Here is a 21630-nt window from a genome sequence, read left to right on the forward strand (position 1 = left end):
ATGAACTTTATTTCAGCCCAAAGTAATGTTTCAGGTCATTATTGATCAAAATTCAGAAAGATATACAGTAATTTAGAAGCTTATTTTACATGAGGTAGGAGGTGAACTCAGCTGTACAACAGTAGATAAGCCATACAAATAATCACATCTATGAAGAAAATCAACCCTCAATATTCACACGAAAGAAATAAGAAGAGAATGGCTAAGAAACTAATTTCCCCAAGTATCCCCTCTGTCCCCATTTGTGAAACTTACAGGACTGTAGCACAGTGGGGATGGAATGTCAAGTCACATTTAGTGTCTGGGGGTACTGTACTCATATTCTTTACTGCTTTCATTTCAATGACAAGACAAGTGTTTTTATAAAATACTTGGGTTTGTAAAGATCACACAGAAATTATGAGGAAAAATCACTTGGAATACAGGAAACATTCTAATAGCTAATTTCATGGTTTGCTATGCTTTTTTTTAAGCATTATATATTAAGTTGCTTTGCAGAAGTCTGGTTGTCTGTAACATTAAACCATTAAAATGAACAAATTCTCTAGACTTTCAAAGCATTGTATAGTTAATCTAAAAATGATGTTCTGATGACAAAGACCGTCTTCAGAAACTCCTAGGAGAGAAAAGCTCCTACACACACAGTACTGTTAAAAATCAGCTACAAGTACTGCTAAAAATTAACTACATAAATTCCTGGCTTACCACGGGTCGGTAATGTCTGGTATCTACTGTCAGAGCTTATTAAAACACTGGGAGGTTGGCTGAGGTCACCACCTATTGTTGCTAGTTCTGGTTCACTCATGTACGAACGCAGTTCCACCTATACAGAAAAATACTCATCAGCTTAAACGAAATCACAAATATCAAGTCTTAATCTTAAAACAAATCCTAAAGCTTTGTTTCTGGATTACTCATTCTGTCTCTGCCATTATTACATGGTATAGGTCTCTGCCATTACGCTCTGCCATTATATCCCTCTCTTTATTACAAGACCTAGAGGTCTCTGTATTTTACAGACAGTAATATATTTTATTATAGGTTCATACCTATAATAGGCTAACACATCTTTAAAGTGCAGGTGTTTAGGTGTATGAGTGCTCACCCTGTAATCTCCGTTTACATACTGTCCAAGTTCTCTGTCTCTTTTTCTTTCATCTGACTGACGCTTCAGGCCCCTCACTGATGTGTGTCTGATGACAGTGGCTTCTCTTGGGAGAGGTGGAACAGCTGGTGGCTGATCATCAGGACTATACAACTGAGGGAGAGGAGGTCTGGGCGGTGCTTCATCTTCCTGGTAACAGAAAAACACAGGTTTTTGGCAAACAGTCTGAAAACAGTCTGGCATAAACTGATATTTTACTACATGATATGAATTACTCATGACTGCTTTAGCATGCTCTCCTCTAACCACACCAGCAGCTTGAGGTTTTAAAAAGCAAACAAGACCAAGAAAGTAAACAACTATCAACCACCAAGCATTACCAAGGAAGATTCTGCATTGGTATGTCCTAAACCAGCATATGGCAACTACATAAAACTCTAGAGGAGGCACATATCTCTTCTGCTGCAAGTGCTATTATTGCTTAGTTTCAAGAGCCTTCTTGTTCTGCCTCCACTCTCTGTGCACTTTGTAACCATGAAACCTTCACTGTTTCTGCCAGAAGTACATGGAAATCCTGGGGAAGGGATCTTATAGGAGCAGTACTTACAACCTTTGGCTTGAGCTTAGTTGGTGACTGAAGAGGCGGCTCGACTTTTTTCAGCTGCTGTGCTTGGTGCTGTGTTCTGGTCTGGAAATAAGGCTGTGGATACAGCCTAACCTCCAGAGAGGATTTAACAGGACTGGGTGGAGGGCTTTGCGGAACTGAAAGGTTGCTGTCCGCAGTTGCAAGGGAAGCTGGTAAGGAAGGCACTGACGGCTGAGAAAATGAAGGCACTATTTTTCTCTCTAAGGGAGAAATATGCAAACGTGTTAGGTGTTGTTTCTTATCAATAATTATCATAAGAATAGCAATTAACATCCTTAGACTTCATAGAACGGCCCTAATACTCTGCATATTGCTTTGATCACAAACAGGGGAGGGTGGGGGGTTGATTGTCAGATTGCAGCAAGGGTGTAAACATCTTGATGAGGATTCAAACAACTCTTTCAGGCTAAATATAAAAACACACACTTTAATGTCATCCAGTAAATTTCCTTGGATATGGTACAGGGAGGGAAGGAAGGAAAAGCCCAAGAGCCATATGACATCAGTTCATAGGCTGCATTTGGCCCCATGCCACAGGTTCTGTATGATGCCTACAGATTTGGACAAGGCAAAACACTTATACCTTAAATAAAATCTCACCACCTCAGAACTATTTTATCTCTGTATGTAAAAGGTGAGCAAAGATACTTTACATATAAAGTGAATTTACAGTAGGTATTAACTGTCTTGCTGTCCCAATGATTAGGTCTTTTCTTTGAAACAAAAGGTAATTGAAATGCAGACCACACACACTTTGCCTTCCATAGCTGATGTTGTTTCTTTGCCCACCAAACACCTCCCTGAAAGGGAAGGGAGAAAGTAACTACATCAACACAGAGAGCAGCCCCTGGGCAGAATGCAGAATAGATACTATGCTGGTGTTAGCCTGGCATATGACAAAAGCTCTTTCTGAAACTTGAAGAATTTAGACCATTGTTATTGTTCCCTTTTTATGGCTTGTTACATTTTTGTTCATCAGTATGTGAAAAAAAAACACAACTGAAAACCTCTTTGCTGCCTCAACAAAAAGCCACCAAGTGAATATGCTCAATCAACAGAGGTTACTGACACTACCAATAGCAAAATTAACTGGATTTTCTGCAGTACATCAAACTTCTAGACTATTTGTGCAGACCCACAGATTCAGCTGCATATTTTTTATGCTTTAATTATGTTCTACTTACCTGGATTCTTGATAGAGTCTACTATGGTTTTGTAATTTGCTTTATTTGCACTCAAACCAGCTGTAACATCTTCAATTCTCCACAAGTCTTTTTGTATTTGTGTTTTCTCCTGATGGTCGTAGTAAAAGAGAAAAACAGTAAAGGCAATTATATCTCCATGTTATTTTATCATGGGTTTATCCTTTTCATACCAAAAGCAAAATAATGTTTCTGAATTTACATAAAAACTTTGAAGTCTAGAAATCAGTTACATAATTATTTTAAAATTAGAAATAAAAAAGAAAAACCCACCAAACAAAACAAAACCAACCAAAACCAAACCCACCAAAGCCAAAAAAAAAAACCCAAAACCATCACAAACCAAACCAAAACCAAAACCCATCAACACAAAACAACATATCTTGCCCATAAGATTTACTAGAGTATTTTCTGAGTCTTGGAAGACTTCCTACAGAAGATCCAGAGAAAGAGACACCTCTACATCTTTTTCTACAATCTTATGCAGGTTACAAAAACCTAGTTTAATGCTTTGCACAAAATGAGCTTACAGAACATTATCGTTTGAATTTTGTTCTTCAATCCTATACTAACACACCTGAGACTGCTAAGGCAGCTATACCAAACTCACCTTGATATATTTAGGGGAAATACCCAGCATTAAAAAGGCAAAAGATAAGTATAGTCACCCTAAATATTGCTGTGCACTTCCTTTTAGTGGATGAAATATAAAACCAGAACTAACTCAGAAGGGCTGAGAAATTTAATTTCTGCTTATATTTGAGTTGCTAGGCTTACTAGAAATGATATATTATAGGTTGAAACAATACATTGCTGCTGTTCTAGGATTTGGTGTCATCTTGCATCATATTTGCTTTACCAAGATTTCCAGGAGGAAAGAAATGGAAGCTCTGTTTATAGTCTAGACTCTGCCTTTGATTGCATCTTGCAGCTAGTGGCTTTGGCTACTGAAGCCACCACTTCAGTCAGATGTTCACTGCAAGCATCATAAATAGCTATTCTCATCTACTTCACCAAAGCCTGGTAATTCTGCTTTCAAAAATTTACTTTAAGAATAAGCTTAGTAAACTCAAGACAAAAGCAGTATTATTAAGGAAAGCAGAAGGCAGTGAAACACTCGAGTTAACAACTGCTTTACAAACTGCTCAAGAACTCTAGAAATCCATCACTTGCCATGAGCTGCAAAATAACCACTAATTAATCCTATAAGCCTGAAAGAGAAAAACTTCAGTAAAAGCTCTTACACCTCATAGAGCTAAGGAAGGCACATAAATTGCTTTCCACTTTCTGTCTTTGATCAGAAAATATGTTCAGCCAGGTTACAGATCAGCAAGCAGGATGCCAAGAACACAAACATTTAAATGATGGAAAACGTCATTTGCCTCTAGTAAACTCACTCGATAGATGGGATGTATCTTGAAAGATTGCCAGGATACAAACTATAAATTTGCACATTTCATTTTTCTGAGATTAATCATACTACAAGGAACCAAATGATGGATTTACAATAATCAAGCCTCAGAACTGGTTAAAAAAAAACAAACCCAAACCAAACACAACAAAACAACCCACAAGTACAAAAAAATTCTACTTCTGAAACCACTCAGAAAATGTTCTATTAGTAATATGTGAAAGCCAGGATATCTTCTAGTATTATTTCTTCCCATTAAATATTGATGTGAAGAGAATATTTTAGACCAAAAATAGACTAGATCTAAAAGATAAACAGATGAATTTGGTTTTAAATTACAAAACCCAAGATTGTTCTTTACAAAAGGGTATAAATATACTTTACATACAAGCATTAAAAGGTAACTTGGAGAACTAAATTGATTTCTCTAACTTCCTTCACATAGAAATATAATTCAGAATGATTTATAAAACCAGAGGAGAAACACCAGATAAAAAGTTATCACTGGCAAAATATATCTCAGTTAATTTCAGCATGCTCAGATCCCCCAACCCTTAAGCAAAAGACAATGAACCTACACTTATAAGCTAGATTTACTCTGACCAAGCTGCTTGAAACATTCTGTTTTTAACCTCTTAATTAATGCTATATAGAAACAATACTAATTGTTTACTACAGCAACTTGAGCCAGTAAATTTACAGAGTTTTAAAGAATATTCCAGGAAGACTGCATTTTTTTAAATACAGTATGTATTAATGTAGTGCTGTTGGAGAATACCAGATAAATGACCTTGAGTCTACATACCCTTGGGCAGAGCTTAAAAAACCTCTAATTATGGATACTTCAAGTAAGATGTTTTTGAAGGAATATAGTTTCAAGAATAGTCTGAAATAATTAGCTCCCATTAATATCTCCACAAAACGTATTCAGAAACACATTTTTAAATCTTAGCCAAACATCTCTATGCGTACATACGTACATGTGAACATACACACACAAAACACACAACATGCATATGTTTGTGTGCATGTGCATTTTGTTAAAATTATGCATGCATATGATAATAAGAGGTGTTAATAAAACTGAATTAACTCTGTTAATTCAGTGCATTGCTGAATCACATACCACACATCCAGTATTTTAAGCATGCTCAATGCATAATGGAAAATTGATGCTTTAACAAAGTGCATTTTGCTTAAGGCCTTTAATTTCCCTTTGTTAAGCAAAATAATTTTATACAGGGATGATTTTATTCTAAAATACCCCTAGTTTTATTTGGAGGGATGCACTCTATAACTGAGTTCAATTACACAATATTTTGGTTCTAGAAACTGAATGACTCCCCCACTGCCCATAATTAAATGAAAATGGACTTCAAAGCATGATGCATTTAAAAGTAATAGTTGTAAAGCTCTTGCTTTGACACAAAATATATATCCATTAATAGCGAAAATAAACAGACTTCAATTTGTATCTGATATTTATTGCAAATAAATAAATTTTAACCAGTGAGCTCTTCTGGTCAGGGTATTTGGAACAGTAGGCTAAGATTTCAGCAAAATATATACATTAGCTTTGTTCTTTATATTTCATCATTTAAATAAAACTGTCTTAAACACAGGAAAAAATATTTGGACTGTATTCCCTGCTTTAATAATAAAGTCACCAGTTGTACGCAGGTATGTAGAAATAATCTGGTGTGCAACATTCAGTTCAACAAACAGAATAGCTTAGCTTCAAACAAAGCTTCTTTGTAAAATTCAAAACTGAATAATTGATTTAAAACTGAGATGGCTTTCAATTACTGATGGCTGTTAAACACTTATTCCACTTCATGAAACAATCTGCAGAGATAAATCTTCTATAAATAGAAGAACATGACAAAGAACAAGTAATGACAATACTGAGCCACTGACTGATGTCTCAAAAATGGGTAAGGAAGCCAGCAATGTCAGATCAAATAAATGGAAGACTAAGAAGTCCTGCACAGTGCTATAAATTAAATACGTTATCAATGTCAAGATGTCAGCATGTAATAAAAACATAATAAAATAATGACAAATTTGCATAGAGAACTTATGAGAAACTATTACACATGCTGCAAGATAGCTAGTTACTGCACAGCTCTGCTCTGACAGGGTCTGAACTTGGCAAACTACACTACATGACAGCTGAATACAGTGCAAAACTTGCAGAGAAACTCTCTTAGGAGATGATAGCTTTCAAGTTCAGACAAAATCATCTCATACGAAAACCAGCATCTGGAAATAGACTCACCTGAGATACCAATGAACTATTCATCTTTTCCTCTAAGGCTTTTTTCAGCTGGATCACATCCTTTTCTAATTTCAGATATTCATTCCAAGCATTTTCCATTTCCTATGAACAGACAGAACACTCTAATATAAAAGTTACAATAAATTCCATAATACCTCTATAAATTCTCTAATTAAGCACCAAAGTGTTTTAAAGATAGCGGTGTTCTATTATAAAAAGAAGAGAAAAATCCATTTTGTAGTCTACACTTCTGCTTAGGCTTGAGGATAAACTTCAAAACACTTTATAGCTTGCCAGATGAAGTCAAGAATCCCTAGTTAAAAAACCTCTGGAGAGCTTCCTCACACAAAACTATTTCTTAAGCATAAAACAGGCATGTAATAGAATCTGAACTATGACTAATATGCTGTGGAGGAATCAAGTCTATTGCAGTTCCTTTTCCTTTACTTCTCTATTTAATTATAAACAAGTTTATAATTAATATCCAGTCACCTGAACCAGACCTCACATTTTGGAACACAAAGCATGTTATCCCTTAAAAGTTCTACAGACTGTGTTGTAATGGCATTGTAAGTGAATACACAAGCAGGCACCTAGAAAAGAAGGCTATCCAATCACCTTCTGTTATTATTTCCGGCATCCATAGCATCATAGTCTGCCTTCTGACCCCAAACTGAGAAAAATCAAGTGTCTGGAGCATTTTTATGTAAGAAATGATGGAATTGGCTTTTTCTCTGAATTCTGGAAAAGAGATCACCTGGGAGTCGAGGGGTAGAAATAATGGAGGTTTATGACACCATGAGTAAGATGGAGAGAGTAGACAATGCATGACTGTTCCTCATCCTTTCTCATGCAGTAGGAAGGTTCTAGCACATGAAACATGCAAAAGTCAGCCTCAAAAAATAAATAAAAGTGTCTGTTCACTCAGTGGGAAAAGATCTGTGCAATACCTTGCAAATGCTGCTTTGGATGCAAAAGGTTCACAGACTTTAAGAGGGGACAGTAGAGGTTCTTGGAAATGAGATCTACTGAGGATTACTAAATAGACAAAATAACACCAGCCTCAGGAATTCTCTGAACAGAAAATAGCTAGAAGCTGGACTGATTGTGACAGGAAACAGTACTCACCTCTCCTATCCTTACTCTTCCCCAAGCACCTGCTGATGCCCACTGCTGAAGCCAGAACCTTGGGCTAGAAAGAGCCTTGGACTGGAGCAGTACAGACATTCCTACAATTACTTGCTATTTATGTCCATAATTAAATTTTAAATGCTGTCTGTGAAAGACAGGCACAAACAACTGCATATATACATTTAAATAATACTGCAATTTTTATGGTCAGATCTTACTATAGGAAAGGTGTTCATGCAATTCTAAAAACAATCTTACGAAGAGCTAGTCTCATACTCATTAAGAGGTAGGAATAATGCAGTAAGTACAAACCATCCAGGTTTAATATACCCTCTTTCATGGCCAATTCTTAGAAATTTTTTAATTAATAAAAATTCAATATAAAATTGCACTTGAATTTTATTAAGTCATAGTATCAACAGATTCAACAGACTTTCCCAATTCCTTTTCCCTGGAAAAATACACTGGAATCACATATATTTTCAAAGGACCAGCAGAAGGACTTTCAGTTTATGTCCCATCCATAAATGTAAAAGGTAGAAAAAAGGTTTTTTAGCTTTCTTTAGGGGGATAAGAGGGAGGAGCACTGAACAGGAAAGCTGGAGAGATAGCTTAATATATATTTTTGTTCTGGTTTAGTACCCTGTACCTTCACCAAATCAGTTCAGAACAGGCCTTAACTGCCCTATCCAACGAACAATACAGTTTTACTCTAACTGGTATTTGAATTATCATTCCCTTGAAAAACCACAAAGCACACACCGTTGAAACTTTAGATATTTCCGCTCGGATATGGATGAGATCCTCTTGCAAAAGTCTCTGCTGGTAAGAAATCTTTTCTGCGTGTTGCGGTTGGTCTTTGTACTGTTCCATCTGCCTGTGCGAAACCTCCAGAACAGATTCCAGCTGATCCTAGCAAAGAAGAAGGTGGCAGTAAGCTTATAGTATTTACATGGAATTTTTGTGTGGATGAACCTGTGGGAACGTAAAAGTTGTTTTCCATGCCCTCAGTCTTTCCTATAAGCCACTAGAGTTTAGGACTGGCCTCCTGTTGCGGAGACTAAGATGTAAATGAAAAACTTCAAGAGTCTTAATTAACTGTTATAACCAAACTTATCTGATATTTCCCATTAAATCTTTCCATTGAGAAGCCAAAATTGTGAAAAACACAAAGCACTGAGAGGGGAATTTTATTTACAGTCTGTACAAAACTTAAATCTACAGTTTTAGAAAAATCCCCTTAAGCAGTATAGAACTGTGACAGCACAGCATTAGCTGTTTATTTAAGGATGCACTGTTATAGTTGAATTAGCCATAAAAACAAGGAAAGACAAAGAAAGGCAAAGTATTTTATTACTGTTTACTATTTGAACCCTGACTTTAACAGGCACAGAGGAAAAGTGGTGGGTTCCAATTACAAACTTGTCACAGAAGGTATTCCAGTATTTTAGTCATAATCCTCATAACTAAGTTCACAGCACTATATTTAAACCAGCATAAGTTTCTGAAATTACTACAAGCTTGAATCTCTCTCCCTTCTCTCACTGCAAATGAAACACGACTCAGCCTCCAGCCATAGATGCATTAACACATCATGCAAAACTACACAGAAAAGTGTATGTACCCCATTTTTTAATAATGGCCAGAAAAGTAAATGTATACATTTTTAAAACATTAATTTTCAAAATCATGTTTTCTAGAAGTACATACTCAATCCTACCACAGAAACTGATTTTTGCCTTATGTAAGTTTACACACATGTACACAGAAAACTCCTACAATACAAGCAGCATTTAGCAATTAGACTTTTTTGTTTATAATTCCATATTTTGTTATTAGATACAAGATACTATTTTATAAACCACTTTTTAATCTACTTACTTTGTTTTCCTTAAGAGCTCTTATTTTGTCCTCCAAGTCCTGCAGAATTCTGTCCTGCTCACAGAAAACACTCAGCTTGACCTGAAAATGATATTATATGAATAAATGTTAGATAATAAAAATCAAGCAGAAAAGTCTCCACTAGCAATATTGACCCCAAAGAACGTAACATGTTACAGTACACCATAAATAGCCAAAATAGTACAAGAGCTTCTGAAGTGGTATTTGATACTTACATCAATATCACTTTCTGCAATTTTGACGGGTTTGGTACTTCGCTCTTTTAATGTGTCACGCCCTGTCATCTAAGAGGAACAGGTTTTAAAGATGTGAGAAATTTGTTGCAAGCAAAACCTAATTATGCTTCAGCAACGAAAAGCTTTGTTAAATATTCATGGTTATTAACAAAGATTAATCAAATGTCGGATACAAGTATTTTCAAATACGGCTTTAGTTTTATTTAAAAAAAATGGTATCAGAAAGGTTTACTGGTTATATTAGGCTATTTAATAACTCTTAACAGCAGTTTAAAATTCTGTAAGAAATAGCATAATCCCACCTGTCTATGGTTATGAAGGTTCTGTTCCTGCAAAACCTAATAGTTTTAACAGTTCAGATTTAATAGGTTTCTTGAAGCCAAAGGACTTGAATAGTTCCTTTAACTGTGCAGTTGCACGAATAACAGCATTAATTAATGACTAAAAATACAACTTTTTGGCAAGCATTTCATTCTACAAAGTATAGCCTCTTCCATAGTACAGGGTAAATTTTATTAAAGACAGACTGTTATAAAAATGCTACAGTGGAATTAAATGCAATTAATCTATTTTGACATGTTTACAACATACCACATCGATCATTCCATAAATCACTGGTTTCATACTCCATTTCTGGTGAGAAGATTATCTTCTCACATAACATAGTTTTTAAATCAATACAGAAACTATACTATATCATACTTCCAACCTTAACAGCAATCTTAAAATGAAGGCATGTCTGTCTCTGTTTATAACATTTATTATTTCCACTGTTTACGTGAGACCCTTTTTGTGGATAAATGAAGCTAAGAAAATGGCAGTATAATACAGTCCATTAATCATACAGTTTTTTAAAGCCTTAAACTTTGATGACTTAATAGTATTAAATTAGAATATTTTTAAGAATTAATTAAAGCAAATACTGTCTTTCCAAAGAAACATCTAGTGTTTACAAGCATAGTAGTCATATATGGTATATTTCTAGTCATATACAGTCAAGAGTTTATGAAGTAATAGTCACTTAAATATTATCTTTACAAATATAAGACCAGAGGTTTTAATACAAGAACAGAAGTTGCTAGCTTTTTTGGTGGGGTAGAATGGGTAGTTTGCTTTTGTATTGACTCCCTGCTAATCTCCAGACTTGAAGTTACATGGTTTGCTTATTAATCTAACAAGCACCTACAGGATCATGCTATCTTTCTTAGAGTCATTAATTCTTGCTGTAAGTATAAATATATCTTTGATACAACCTCAGTTTCTCTCTAATATGTTATATGAAGTTAGCCATCTACACACTGTATTTTCAAACAACAAAGTAGGTTTAAGACAGAAGAGTATGGTCATCATTTATGGTTACTGTCTTCTCTCCTCCACTGGAAGACTCCATTCAAAGACCTATCATAAAGTTTATGTGGTGAAATGTTACTTCCCCACCACCAAAACAGAAAGCATTTATTGGGTCTCAAATCTTTGAATTTTCAGATGTTTCATTTTCAACAAAGATGTGGTTTATATAAGAAAAATCCTTTCTTTCAAAAGTGTTAATGGAATTATTTAAATACTAAATCCTATGTAGCCTACATATAATAGCAACAAGTAAATATAAGCATAAATACTAGCATATCAAAGTAAAACTTTTGCATATTTAATTACCTGCAAGCTAAGAGAATGCAAAAGCCTTTTTCAAAGCAACAGAATTAACGTAAAAAACAGAGCCTACAGATTTGGGAGATACTCTAAATTGTACACTCAGAAATGTAAAGAATTTGTTAATTATCAAGCAGTGAACATGAGAACATAATGAAGACTTAGCATGCTTACACACTTTCAAAATTACACGTAGGAGCCTCTACTTGACACAGTCATTTTCAAAAGATGATAAAATGAAACCAAACACTAAGGGCAGCCATAATTTCGCATACAGACTCCAAAAGGGTGGAAAAAAAGAGGGGAGGGGAAGGAAAGAAAAAGTAAAATCTTACAGAAAGCATTACTGTTTACCATAAAATACCTGTAAAAGCCAGAATGTGTAAACATTGACTGCTATTTTAAAAAGCAATGAGATGAGCACATTTCAGATGCAAGCAGTCTTACATGTATACTGGATAGTAACCCTTGTGCTGAGTTCTTCAGCACTTTGTATATCATGTTGATCAGAGGTCCATTATTTTCTATCTGTTTCAAACAAAAGTTTAGTAATAGCTTGTTATAGATGTAAAAATTAAAACCCCCAAACCTTACAACTCAAAACCTCGTGAGCAACCATAATCATATGTCACACCAATCTTAAGGTTTATAGTGTATATAATCTGCCATTATGGAAGCTACAACTAGATCTCTACCTATCTTGTTATATTGTGGGTAGATTGTTCATTCAACCATAGGACTCCTTTACTTTTGCAAAACACACAAACAAACACACAGCACAAAATAAATTTGCTCACAGATGTCCAATTGCAGTTTCAAGACTGCTGGGAATTACAGCACAAAATATTCTGTCATGCAATATATAGCAACGCTTGCACCAAGAGCTCTATATTGGTCATGTCAGCAACCTAGTAAAAACCTCAGTAAAAAAGGTATTTCAATCACACTAACCCTTCCTCCCATAACAAGCACCTGCCATGCACTATTTCCTTCATTTTATATGTGACACAAGCCTGCACTGGAAACCTCTTTCAACTAAACAGGTTCAGATATAACAGTAAGACTGCAAAAGAATAAAGCAAGACCACTGCTGAACCACAGAGAAGACCCACAGATTTGCTTCAAATGGTTGCACAATTTATACTTGGTGACACAAAGTTTCCTTTATTCCTCATCCATTCCTGCTGAGGAATGGTTGTAAATTATTCAGAAGTGAGGCCGCCCATCCATCCCTCCTATAGCCTGCTTGAACATGATTTCATAGTCATGAAAAGTGAAGCTTGCTTAAGCACTTGTGTTTCACCTTATTTGCAAACTCATCTCAGAAGCTTGTGTGGAAAAGCACGGTCTTATTACTTTTGCTTTTCATTACTACTTTTCTAATACAGGGTCTACCCACTTTATAGAGATTAAAAAGATACCACGTATATTAACTGTGAATTTGCCATATTCCACCATTACCAAATCAATACGTAATTTGCTTGGTTTCATACAGCATTCTATTATTTTTTTCCTTACAGTGCAAAGCAAAGAACCTCTGCATTTAGTGGCAAAACACAAATGTAACCAATACAGACGCATTCTCAAGTTTCACGTGGTCTCTTTAATCTCTCAGCAACCTGATGTGAATCTTTACATTTCCAGAACAGTAGTGAAAGAAGGTTATTAAGAAATGCCCATCTTGAAAAATTACATCACTCTTATGGAAATACATTTGACATTTTGACTGTCAACATTTCCAGATGGGAACTAACGCTAAAATTAAGTTTCTTTTCACAGAAACATCAGGCACCCCTCATACATTTCTCTTTTTGACAGGATTTGTTAGGTGCTTCACTTGCTATAGGAAGGCACAAAGGGAGCTTCAGGGAGACCAAATAGCTCTTCATGTCCAGGATTGCAACAAATCAATCTGGATGGAATCCACTAAATATTTAAAACCCCATCCTAATAAGTTTGCTAAGCATGTAACACTTAAATTGTGGACACTTTTAAATGTGAAAATTGTGCTTAATAACAGGCAAAACACTATGTTTACTAATAAATTTCTCAAGGTGTGGGCCCCTTTAAATTGGAATTTGTCATAAAATTCAGTTGATGGCTTGGGAAGCAGTTAATTTGGCAAAGCCACGAACATAAGAAAAACAAGGCCTGAAGTGAAACGTGTCAAATCAATTTTATCTGATTTCACTACCCACATAATATCATTCATCTGGACTACTAATTACACAAGTTCTTTGTACAAACTGAAGCAATTACATTTTTTGAGTTTGCACTTTAATGGTATAGGTGCTATAACAAAGACACTCAATATTTAAAGTACAACAGTGATGGCAAAAGAGTTTCCATTTCTCAACAGACAGTGATTTGAAAACCTGCAGGTACAAAGATGATACACAAAAGATCATTGGGTTAAAAAAATGATGGAAGTAGACTCCTATAAAATCTTACCTTTAGATCCAAATATTCCAAATCCTTTTTCAACTGAATGTAAGTGTCATCCGCCTTCAGGTAAGTACATAGGGAAAAAACAATGTGATGTATTTGAATATTTGTAACAATTTCAAAATACTTGGATTAGTTATATATAAGAAAATGGATGAAAGAGGAAACAAAATAACAGAGTAGGAAGTACACAAAAAGCACGTTTGCTCCACCAGCAAATTGCTATTTACAGCTGAAAAATGGGCAAAATGTTTCCCAAGAATATTACTGCCCCATGCCCACTCTCCACACATACAGATTTGAGTTTTCCATTTCTCATGACATGGGTAACTACCTGAAACAGTACATTTGCAAAAGTTATTTTTTCAATATCTATTTCCACTGACTATCCCTTCACTGAAAAAGTGTTGTCCTCCAGCACAATATGTCTCTTTAGAAGAAGAATACTTGTACCTAACTGAATGTCAGATGTAACTAGAAGCCATCATATAGAAATCATTAGAGTACTTTAGATCATATTTCATACACATTTTAAGATATTAATTCCTTTATTCAGGGAAAAGTTTGGTGAATAAAATACTGACAAAGATCTCAGCTACATGATTAGAGAATCTATTTTGTCTTTTCAGTAACAGCATTCAACTTGATATTTCTTTTTCATTGGCTCACCTCTAATTGCTATCACCTTCATTTTTATCTAGCAACATCTTTATTACAGTTACTTCAAGAAAAGCACACACAGAAGTCGTAAAAAAGTTATTTCTGCTTTTTTCAAAAGTATTTTTTATTTGCAATATCAGAACAAAATAAATTTTAACTGTTGCAAATGTGCTTGTAATGGGCCAAAATGCCCCAATATTCCTAAAACTTTTACTGCTATTTTGACAAGATTTTATACCCTCGGTACACTAAAATTCTGACTAAAAGAAAAACACAACTATAACTTTTTTTTTCAAGTTTTGAGCCAATAACAACGTGTAGTTTAAAAAGGAAAGAAAATCTTTTATGCCATAAAATCAATAGATCACACTTGCATTTCTTTAGAGGTGTTCACTTAAAATTCTTGTCCAATCAGTGTTTAAGTCTGGCTGAGACTTGAAAGTCTGCCCATTTTCTGAGAAATCCCTGTTACTATTGCCATCTTATTGCAATGGTCCTGTGGGTAAGTTGGGAAATTAAACTTCTCCAAATTAAAAAAAATTGCTTTAGTTTTGGGCCAATATAAAGCCTTCAGTTCCAAGACAAGTCACCACGTTTTGTTCCCAGGTGGCTTCATTTTTGAGGCTCTAACACGAACCAAAGACCTCTAGAAGTACACTTCTTTTTGATCTCGCATTTAAAAGTTTCATACATGAGTGCAATAGAGAGCACTGTTGATAATCCAAGATGCCCCTGAGCTTTTATGAACCAGCATTCACCTGCAGAACTGACACAGTCAGAAGCTCATATGAATGTACAGGCCAGCTGATACATTTCAACTGGCAGGTGAAGCAGCATGTGGCACAGGAAGCCAATCTCATCATGAAAGCAGCACAAAGAAATGGTTTTGCTTTAGAATGAACTTATCTAGTATTTTAATCCACATTTCTGAATATGCAGCATTTTCAGAAATAATATAAAAAGAAAGTATACATAACACTGAAACATAAGCAGGGTGCCCTGTAACTTAAAATGCCGATCTTTTATAGCGAATACAGCAACAAAGAAAGAACACAAATAAACCTGGGAACTGTAGAACGCCAAAGAATGGGCAAGAAAGCACAGACTCAAGCATGCCACTAATAAAGCATTTGCAGAGTCACAAAATGTCATACGGCACAGATGAGCCACGCAGCAGCTGACCTGATAGGTGGAATTAGTTGGCAAGTGCTGCAGTAACTGTGCGATTGTGTAATTTCGTATACTAGCCAACTTAGCCTGATGTCTCCTTAATCGAATGAGAAGCAATGTTAGCTCTTCAGGCTGCAGGTATTTAGACACATTGTAAAGAGGAAATTAGCAGTCTTCAGGGAAAGTAAATGTAATTACATTTTTCACCTCAGTGCCCAGAAAGCAGTTACTTGAGATGATTAAGCAATTATTTAATTAACTCTGCATTTGGTCAAATAAACATAAAAATGTTGGGTCCTGTAATAACAAACAGCTCACCATTGTTCACATCGCTGAAAACAGGAAAATTCCTACAGGCTTTACTGGGAGCTGGGTAAGATTAAGCTCTCATTCATATTATATAAAGACAGGTTAAGAAAGTTGGGCCTGTTCACCCTGGAGAAGGCTGCATGGAGACCTCACAGCAGCCGTCCAGTAACTGAAGAGAGCCTACAAGGATGCTGGAGAGGGACTTTTCATCAGGGACTGTAGCAATAGGACAAGGGGTAATGGGTTAAAACTTAAACAGGGGAGGTTCAGGTTAGATATAAGGAAGAAGTTCTTTGCTGTGAGGGTGGTGAGGCACTGGAACAGGTTGCCCAAATAAATAGTAAATGCTCCATCCCTGGCAGTGCTCAAGGCCAGGCTGGAAGAAGCCTTGCGTGGCATGCTTTAGTGTGAGGTGTCCCTGCCCATGGCAGGAGAGTTGGAACTAGATGATCTTAAGGTACTTTCCAACCTGAACTACTCTATGATTCTAAGTTAGCAATATTTTATCTAATAAAAATACAACTACTATGGAATAAGCAGTATTTTAAAACTTCATTGCAGTACTATGATGACACAAAAAGAAAAGTATCTGCTCTCTGAACTTACCGACTTGCCATGCAAACTGGGTGCACTCACAGTATGTGTCATGTAGCCCATGGCAGGCATAGAGCGTCGATCAATATGAGTTGAGCTCTGTAAGAAGCCACAGCCAGAATTGTAAGGGTTGTCTCACGTGAGCGGGATGTTGAACTTGAGGGAAAATTCAGAAGATATACACCCCTGCCACAGATTTCCTATTTGAATTCATGGCATGCTTGGATGAGGGTAACATTCATGGACCAGCCAGAACCTTTGATGATCATGTAAAACTTAAGAATGAACACAAAGTTAGCACCTACGATGCTGGGCAGATCGGTGGATTCTGGCAGAAGAGGATGCTTCAGCAGAACATGCAAAGTGGCTTCCAGCAGATAAAGAAAAGGCTCATAAAGCTCCCCCCACACACACCAGAAAAAGGCTGGTGTGCTTATGCAGGTTTGTACTCCACACAGCAACTGTGAATGGCTTTAGCCAGGGAACACTAAGCTACTAACATGAGTGACAACTTGTGGCAATGGGTTCCATTAATACCTGGATTTTTTTAATAATCATATTTGATCTGCCCCTTTCTGCTATGAAAACCTACTGCACATCCATCCTTTCGTGCTTCTCTTAATGCCAAACTTTGATGGCTTTCTTCGAGGCAGACTAAATGTCTCATGACTTATTTTTATTCCTGAACGTGACTTTCACTGAATGCTGTTTCGTTCTGCCTTTTTTACCTTTTATTTTCTTAAATGTAACTGAATGGAATTTAATAAAGAATTCCAGGGAGGAGGGAGTATCACAGAATTCTGAAGACACACACATTTAAATGTAAAATGACACTGGGTGCTTACATACAGAAACATGGGCATCTTCTCCAGAAACTTTTGCAGAAGTTTCACTGAAAAGTTTTACAGATGAGAAAAACTGTTTTCCTACATTAGTAAAACCAGGATGACATAAAAGAGTTGTATGAGTAAACTATATGCAGCCACATTGCACAGGAAGGGAAAGGCTGCTGTACATTCCTTTGAAAGGGATGTATGCTTCTTCAGCTTACACACAGAGAAAACAATACCAGGCATGAAAACAGAAAAATTAATTTCCAGTGCTGCACATCACTAATTAATCCTCTGGTGGTGTATTATACCTCTATGAATGCTGAAAGACATCTGACACCTACAGCACATACACGCTAGGTAAAAAGTCTAAACCACGCATGAAGCTGCCACACAACCTAAAGTCTGAACCAATGCTGGGTATCTGAATTTACAAGCCTCTTTCATCGTAAATACTTTCAGCATCAGAGCCCATGGTTCTGTCAAAGAATACAGAGGCTTTCATCTTCACTTACTCCAGTGTAAGAGCTACCAAGATAAGCAAATCCTACATTGACTGAATCCTGAATTTCCCCAGTTTCCTCAGGCAAGGAGAGCTACATGAAGTACCGAACAGGGAAACCTCTGTCACCTCTGGTTAAGAAGTGCCTACAACATAGCACAGTGCTTACAAAAAAAGCCCAAAACACAACGAAACTCTGAAGAAGGTTAAAGTTTCAGACTAACACTATTTGATTTTGGTTAGCTTACTGATAATGCTCTGCAAAGAGCTTAAACTACCAAATGCATGAAAAACTATTATGGTTTTAACCATAGCTAAAAATCTGAATCAGCTGTAAGAGTAACTACAATAAAAATAATACAGAGAAAACAAACAGAGCAAACAATGAAGGCTATAAGCAGAAGTAAATAATCAATGAAAAATTCACCCTGCTGAGTTTTAAATTCTTGCTTACCTACTCTATACATTAAAATACTTCAATTTGCATATTTTATACATATAAACATATGCCTTCCAGTTTTTGAATAAAAACATTCAAACCAATGTAACGTGCCATGAATTTTTCAGAAAAAATAATCTGAAAGGATCAGAAAGATAAAGAGCTTTGGGAGAACATTATCCACTGTAGTAACTTCTATAACTTGTGTGCAAGGAAAAATCACTAAATAAAATTATCAGTGTATTACACCACACGCAGAATAGTTTGAAATCAGTTATAGTGCATACAAACCTTCACAGCATGACTTCGTATCTTCCTGGGTGATCCAGCAAAAGGAACGTCTATCATCTGTCTTTCATCAGATGGTTTCACCGTAAGCCTTCCTGCAGGAGTGTGTGGTCTCCTTGGGAGAAAGCTTTTTGGAGGTCCAGGTGGAGGAATATCAGACGGAGAAGGTGGAACAGATATTGATCGTGGAACATCTAATGAACTTTTTGACTTACCACGATCAATAAAGTCTGAAGAACCAACATAAAGTGGGGCAGTGGGACTGCCATGTTTAAATTGCTGTCTCTGCTGCCATTCATACAGCTGCCACACAGTTCCATCCTTATTTGCTTTCCTTTCCTCCTGGGACATCTTCAAGTGGCTGACACGGTCTTGTGCGTATTTGTAGTCACTGGGCAGATTGCGGTTTGGTGGTGGCGGTGAGCTCCCTGAAGGCTGCCTGGTATTCTTTGGCAAGGTGTGATAGTTTTCAGGAAAAGGTGGATTGGGACCCTGACGTGTAAGAGTCTGATCAGAAGCGAGGCTGTAATGGTAAAAAAGGGCAAATTTTAGCATACACTCATGAACAGGAGGGAATGATAAAAAGATATAAAATCTCTAATGACATTAGTAGAGAAGCTACAAGACACAACACACAAGAGCCATTTATAAAGAATTTACAAAAATATTAACAAAGTAATATTAATGAAATCTACCCTGCACAAAAACATTACACTGTGTTCATGCAAAGATGCAAATAGGATAAATACAGACTCTTAACTCTAATCTAGGATGACCTCCTAGAAATAAAATGAAAGGACAGCAGTATTAAGTACTTAGGCAAAAAAAACGCTGTCGAGAACATGAAGAAAGGAATTATTGCTGTGTTTGAAGAGCAGATCTGTAAACAAAAACCTCTCTTTCCACCGACAGCCACTAGGTGGTGCGGTTCACGAACAACACATGCACGCTCATGGGGAAAAAATCACCTTGAAGGGCAAGAGGAAATCTCACAAGTTACAGGATGAGTATCTCAGATCATTTTCTTCACATAAATGAAGCAAAAAGAAGGTAAGAAACAGCTCCAAGTCCCCAGGTCTGTATGATCTACCTTCATCTGACCTAATGCTACTGTTTCTACTGTTTTAAGCAACAAGGCTTTTTGCAACAAAACTCATTAACAAACTAGAATATAAAGAGGCATTACATCCTGGCTTTAGTACTGCATCCATCATATACTTAAACTGTAGAAATCTTTTAGTAGGCAGTTAAGATAGCAAAGGCTTTGACAAACCATAGTTAGCTCCCTCTCCTACTTTGAAGTCAAAATCTTGCCATAGCCTCATGCATAAACTAATTTCTGATTCTCCAGTTAAATATCTGAGATCTCTGCAGATGCAGCCATTCTTCCATTAACTCAGGATCTCCAGACAGAAACTGTTCTGCTAGACTTGCTACAGAACAATGATATTAAAAAAAAACCTCAAACAAACCAAAACCAACAAACAACCCAATAAAAAACCCCACAAATGCAGAAACTCAGATCACGTTCACCGCTCTCTGCAGGAATTCCACATAAAAGAAAGGACAGGATGGAAAGTAACATCTCTGTTCAGCATCCAAGATTAACAGAAGCAGGAGGAACAGAATTTCTACCAGTAACTGCTGCCCAGTACTTGCCCCCACCTCCTTCTATTTGCAGGATTTGGCACTGTTGGGCTGTCTTGAAATACGGATGCTCTTGAAAGGACACATAATTCCTCATGCCAAAAAGCAGAATATCCACCCTGTGCTGCATGGAGGATTACAGATTTACTACAGAGCATCCATACTATCTCAAATTTCACAGTGAAGGCAGGCAGGTAGTATGAACAGAGGCAACCCAAAGAACAGCCTTCAGTGGTTAAGTACCCTCTTTGCCTAGCTCATTACCTCATGGGTACCCTGTATGTTCTGCCCTGTACTGCCAATTCTTTCCACATGAAAAATCACAGTGATTGGTGTTTTCTCTAGACAGGAATGAGAGCTGAGAAAGCTTGGAGCCAGTTATGCCTTGAAATGACATCTGAGACAGGCATGACAGATCCTTTTGGTGATTTCTCTGTGCAGAAATGGGGAAGAGAGCTTGACCATTCCTATACACCAAACTGATGGAGCCTTTATGAAGGCATTGCCAAACTATTACATCATAGAATAGTTAGGGCTGGAAAGGACCTTGAGATTATCTAGTTCCAACCCCCCTGCCATGGGCAGGGAAAATGTTGCAAACCATCTAAGTGTGGTTATTTTCTAATTGGACATGAAAGGGTAAAGAACTGAAATCAGCCCAGAATTAATGTGAGTCAATAAAGTCATCAGGGCTAGCAGCTTTAGGAGCCAAAACAGTCTAAAAAATCAAATACCCCTTTGTTTTGTGGGTTTTTTTGTTTGTTTGTTTGGTTTTTGGTTTTGTTTTTGTGGGTTTTTTGTTTTGTTTCTTTGGTTTATTTGCTTAATTTTGGTTGGTCTGTTTCGGTTTTTTGCTTATTTTGTTGTTGGTTTTGAAGGGTTTGGGGTTTATTTTTGCATGGGTGGCAGTGGAAATCATGCCTTTCTTTTAGAAAAGGAAGAATTTGTGCAAGAAAATTAAAAACTGTTTGGATGGAAGCAGCACTTGGAGCAGCTGGAAAGCGCACATGCATTACATTGCACAGGGAAAGTCATATTCAAAGCTGAACTTTAGAGGCAACTGCCTACATATAGGCAGGTTGCAAATTCTCAGTATATGCAATAGGAAGAAGCCTCCAGCTGACAGGCTTCAAGCAGGTGGCACCTCTACCACACAAGGTTTCAGACCCTTAAAAATAATGTGCA

General features: G+C 36.6%; 1 protein-coding gene across 6 annotated transcripts in view; it reads right to left on the minus strand.

The window, feature by feature from the left end:
* PLEKHA7 (pleckstrin homology domain containing A7) overlaps positions 1-21630 on the minus strand; it is a 155977-nt gene that overhangs the window by 13107 nt on the left and 121240 nt on the right. For all 6 annotated transcript variants that reach the window (XM_005153271.3, XM_034062022.1, XM_031052681.2 and 3 more), the window contains 11 exons: positions 18802-19321; positions 16752-16838; positions 14013-14066; positions 9891-9959; positions 9655-9735; positions 8536-8685; positions 6643-6744; positions 2936-3044; positions 1713-1951; positions 1106-1294; positions 706-823 (listed from right to left, as the gene is read on the minus strand). In XM_005153271.3, the coding sequence (XP_005153328.2) occupies positions 706-823; positions 1106-1294; positions 1713-1951; positions 2936-3044; positions 6643-6744; positions 8536-8685; positions 9655-9735; positions 9891-9959; positions 14013-14066; positions 16752-16838; positions 18802-19321 (1718 nt within the window). The remainder of the gene's footprint in view (positions 1-705; positions 824-1105; positions 1295-1712; positions 1952-2935; positions 3045-6642; positions 6745-8535; positions 8686-9654; positions 9736-9890; positions 9960-14012; positions 14067-16751; positions 16839-18801; positions 19322-21630) is intronic.

Source organism: Melopsittacus undulatus, chromosome 4, assembly GCF_012275295.1.
Source record: "Melopsittacus undulatus isolate bMelUnd1 chromosome 4, bMelUnd1.mat.Z, whole genome shotgun sequence".
Lineage (NCBI taxonomy): Eukaryota > Metazoa > Chordata > Aves > Psittaciformes > Psittaculidae > Melopsittacus > Melopsittacus undulatus.